The following is a 4,683-nucleotide window of genomic DNA, read 5'->3' as shown; positions in this document are numbered from 1 at the left end:
AAAACACAATTTCAAAAAATGTGAACTGTCACTTTAAAGTCCTGCGCCATCTTCTCAAATTAATTTAAACAACTTTGTTCTGGACATGGAATAAGAGTGCTAAAAGTTATTAAACGTAAACCACAGTATCCTTAAAGTAATGAAGTCTATCTACAAAATACATAAAGTTATCTGGTTTATAAATGTTAAATGAGTTAAAACTTGATTGGGAGACCAAAATGTTTTTTTTATAATCCCAGAAATGATAAAGTATAGTTTTAAATTAGTTTACTATCAGTTTGAACTTAAGGCCCTTTAAGAGACTGATGTTCGTGTAGTGGGAAACGAGTGTCTACCTAAACAGAAATCAGTCAGAAAAAGAACAATAACAGAAACACCTACAGTCAATTTAATCCGTTTTAACGTTAAAGTTGTGAAAAGCATTAAACTAGTTTCCAGAAAATAAAAATGTGCATTTTATTAAGTACACTTGTATAGATGTAAACAAATGTATGTCTGCGGTGAGAAATTGCTGATGTGCAAAATGTCAAGAAAATAAAATGAAATTCAATTTAAAATGATTTTTTCATACAGCTGGCACACAAACTTTCTTCCACTTAAATATAACAACAAACTGCATAATACCATATGTAAAATAATAATAATAATAAATTAAAACTCACTCTGCTCCATCCTTCTGCATCATGTTCGATTAGAAAAAAAATTTCCTTTGACAACATTTAAAAAGCCGTAAACCTAAGCACCCGCCAACATTGTGTTAACTCAGAACGGCTACCATCAACAACAGCTGCATGAGAACATGACAAGTGCGATCTCATTTACCTACCCCTGGTCCAGATAATGAGGAACCACAGGATCCTGCACGCAGTTATTAACACGTCCACAACACCCTGACTCATCTCTCGCAGCCACCAATTAGGGCTCCATGAAGCTGGGAAGTACAGACTTAATAACTATTGCAACATTAACAAAAACACAACTTTAGAGGAGAGGTGGGGAGAAAATAATTGTTGATATTTATCACAAAGGAATAGATTGTGAGCAGGACAGGAAGCAGTCGCTCGTTTCAGACCAAGATGTCTCTGCTGACATGCCGTCCCCATCTTACCCCGTCAGTCTGACGTTGCAATATAACACAGTTACACACCGAAAAGCAATTTCTTCCTTTTATCTATGCTAACAGAATAACAATGTAACGGGCCACTTCAACACCACAACTAAATACAATTTGCAGAGTTTTATAAATTGAATTTGCTAAGATGCACAAGCTGATTTTCCTTTCGGCTAAGATATTAAGAATATGCATCACTGCCATGACCGTAATCCTTACTGATGAGAAACACCAAAGACAAAGCAGAAGGTTTTCAATTTGATAAGTTGGATTTGTTCTGTTCTTTATACGGACTAAAAGCCAGCTGCAGAGTGTCGCTGCCTTTATCTACCACTCTGTTCCAGTGAGCATTTACGTCACTTGTCCCTGCAGAATCAACACAACTGTCAAAATAAAAGCCTGAAGGAGACTTATCTCCACTGTTCTCTCCAAAGGCCTGACCTTCAGTGTAGGTATGAAACCTTAAACTGTGAACAGGAAGGGATCAAAAGAAACGAGTGGATCACAAAGCCGGTGAAGAGATGAGAACAAACGGATATATTTCTGTGCGAGGCGGCACTCACTTGTCCAGAGCAGAACCCTGGGTTTGGTTGCTGGTGAGCCTGGAGAAGACGTTGCGGTCGTTTCTGGTCCTCAGAGGAGGGGAGGAGGGGGGAGTGTAGCCATCAGTAGGCCTGAAGAGTGGCAAGGGGCGGGAAAAAAAAGCACAGGATATGTAAAGTCTAAATAAAGTGGTTTATCTGCAAACAAAAATAACTTGTTATTTTATGTACCTGTAGGCGCGGTCGTAAGATTTCCTTCTTGTTAAAGGGGAGGTGTCATAACCCCGAGACTGCCTGGGACTGACCCACACACAGAGACAAGAAACAAACCGATGAGAAGATCTGAAGGGCTTGCACGTCATGTGGAAAACTGGTTGTGAGAAACCGTCATTATAAAGGAGACAAAGGTTTTATTGTTTTAAACAAAAGTTCTCACTTTAGTTCTTCAAATATCAAACAGATATCTCTCAGAACCAATGCAAACGCCACTGATTTTTTCCTCTTGTTAAACTAAATTTAAAGATGGAAAAAAAGTGTTTTTTTTTTAAATACTTGTACTTAATGAAGCACTAGAACAACTGACACGTAGGCCTGTCGCGATAAACAATAATAATAATCAATTAATCGCACCGAAGACACTGGATGACAAAAAGCTCAAGTCCGGTGTTCTTCACTGACCCCTCCCTTTCTCTCTAAAATCTGCTTTAAATGTCCAAAAGTGCGTATTTGGATCGTTAAATGCAGCTAAGCTGAGAAGCTAAGCTACGAGCTAACAGGCCGACCTCGGGGGGAAAAAGCCTCCGTCTTGTCAAAGCTCCAAAATTCACGGTTGAAACCCGTGCCTTCGTCTAAAAAGTTGTTTTTCTCTGCAAAAAGAAGCTGAGAACTTGTTTACTCTTTTTTTTTTATTAAAAGCTTTCTGTGACAAATACTACGCTAATGAGCTCAAACCACACAGAGCGTCCGACATTTTGAGAACTGAGAAACAGGAATGAGAGACAGCCCATGTCACGTCAAGGGGCCTCCCTCCCATTTTGCTTAACGCTGCTCGTTCCCTCACTATCCATCCTTCGGTTCAAACAGTCTTATACTGCCATGCAGTGGTCAAAAACGATACTACACACAAAATTAACCAACATTTCTTCTTAAATTTGACAATAATTACTCATTATTGTAAAATTTCAAACAATGTTATCGTTTATCGCAATAATTTCTGAGACAATTAATAGTCCAGCAAAATTTGTTATCGTGACAGGCCAACTGACACGTGAACAAAACAATCCCAGCTTCGCTGGTGATCGCCACCGCTGGCCACCTTTGTTGAACCCTCCAGGACTTACAAGGTGTGACCCCTGACGGGCAGGCTGATGGTGCGGGACGCGCGGTCCTTGAAGTAGGGGTCTCGCAGGGGCAAACTTAACGCCAAACTCCCTGGAATGAGACTCAGGCCGTCCTCCTGGATGTCTGTCAGCGAGGCCAGAGACTTGGTGATGTGCTGCGGTTTGCTGCTTGACGACGGGTCCAGGACCGGACCCAGGTACTCTGCCGACACCGCCTTCATCTGGCCTGACAGACGAGGCTCCACCTGGGTGGAAAATCATTTAGTGATCCAAATGATTAGAAGTTAGAGAGTGGAATAAAAATGACTGAAAATTGACACAAAATTTAATTCAGATCCATTTAATTAAGATTAATGAACAGCCTGACATTCAGCCTCTTCAGCTTCACTGTTGCGTTTATTGTAATTATCTTCATCTACGTGGGGGGGTAGAGAAACACCACATGTCCTGGGGACATATTTCGTTTTATGCGTTTCATAAAATGAGAAATAAAAAAATGATATGAGCAATTTGAGTCAAATGTGGAGTTTTCTACCAGCAAGGCTGAGCACAAAGATTTGTATCGTTTGCTTCTTCTGCCTCCGTGTGGTCAAGAACAAAAAGAGCAACTGCTTCCAGACGGAGAAATCACGTCAACAAGTAGCGACAGTGTTAAATAGTCTCGACAGAGAAAAGATAGTTTGTACCTTTAATTTGAAATCATCCTGGCTGTTGGATTCCTTCATTTGTGAAACACTAAAAAAAGAGAGAAGAGGAAAAGTAGAGAAAGTAATAATGTGGCTCAAACATTTATTGGAGTCCAGATTGGGATTTTTTTAATTTTGCTTTTCTGTCTGTTAGAAAACATAATTACATTAAATACTGTCGATGTTTCTTTTTGACTGATCTCAAGACAATAATGTTGTCTGGTGTGCGCTGAGCTCACCTGCTGTCAGAGGCCTGGCTGAACTCCGAAGGCTCCTCGTCCGTGCTGGCATAACCGTTTTCTGGAAACAAATTTCTTCTGTGAATATGTATGCTGAATCACAGAAGTTATGACTCTTTTATTCAAAGAATCTGTGAATTTTAAATCCGATTCCAGCAACACATTCAGAAACGTTTGTGACAGTCGCCATTATGTTGCTCTGGTTGCAAGACTTTTTTTGTTTTCTTGTTGGATAATCAGTTGCAGCAAATGCATTATTAAAAACATTTTTTGTTTTTTTATGTGCAAATAATTTGAGCTGAAGGAAAATCAGTCGTACATTTTTTATTTTTTTTTTTTTACTTGAGAGCTGTGATTTAAAGTGAGCAGAATGTGGTTTGGCATTTTTGTGCTGATATAAAATGTCCTAACAAAAAAAAAAAAAAGTGGCAGCCATTTTGCTCCAAAACCTTTAGTTCACTACAGAACACGGTGCTCAATATGGGCCAGATCCCGTCGGAACAGGATCTGGGAACTCTTTATTTTGACAGGGTGCGTTCCGGTAACTGTTTGCTCGAATCCGATAACTCTCGGGCTTAAGAATAATAAAGTTATGAACAAATTTAACTGCCTTGATGTTGATGCTTGATGCGTAATCACGTTAATGATCATGTATCAAAACAACAGCGCCAGTTTGTCAAAATAACAGCGATCAAAATGTTGAAAGACAGTCCAATTTACAAACCGGATTCCAAAAAAGTTGGGACACTAAACAAATTGTGAATA

At 39.4% G+C, this 4,683-nt stretch overlaps 1 protein-coding gene across 1 annotated transcript in view; it reads right to left on the bottom strand.

Annotated features, from left to right (window-relative positions):
- Window positions 1-4,683, bottom strand: part of LOC119412121 (kinesin-like protein KIF21B) — a 34,998-nt gene that overhangs the window by 26,915 nt on the left and 3,400 nt on the right. Inside the window, exons 7-11 of the mRNA XM_037679096.1 lie at window positions 3,919-3,979; window positions 3,680-3,728; window positions 2,994-3,238; window positions 1,885-1,953; window positions 1,675-1,785 (exon numbers count right to left, since the gene is read on the bottom strand). Coding sequence (XP_037535024.1) covers window positions 1,675-1,785; window positions 1,885-1,953; window positions 2,994-3,238; window positions 3,680-3,728; window positions 3,919-3,979 — 535 coding nt within the window. The remainder of the gene's footprint in view (window positions 1-1,674; window positions 1,786-1,884; window positions 1,954-2,993; window positions 3,239-3,679; window positions 3,729-3,918; window positions 3,980-4,683) is intronic.

Source organism: Nematolebias whitei, chromosome 7 (genome assembly GCF_014905685.2).
Source record: "Nematolebias whitei isolate Nwh7 chromosome 7, NemWhi1, whole genome shotgun sequence".
In the NCBI taxonomy this organism is placed as follows: domain Eukaryota; kingdom Metazoa; phylum Chordata; class Actinopteri; order Cyprinodontiformes; family Rivulidae; genus Nematolebias; species Nematolebias whitei.
The sequence above is the reverse complement of the archived record's forward strand: the minus strand, read 5'-3'. Positions and strand labels throughout refer to the sequence as shown.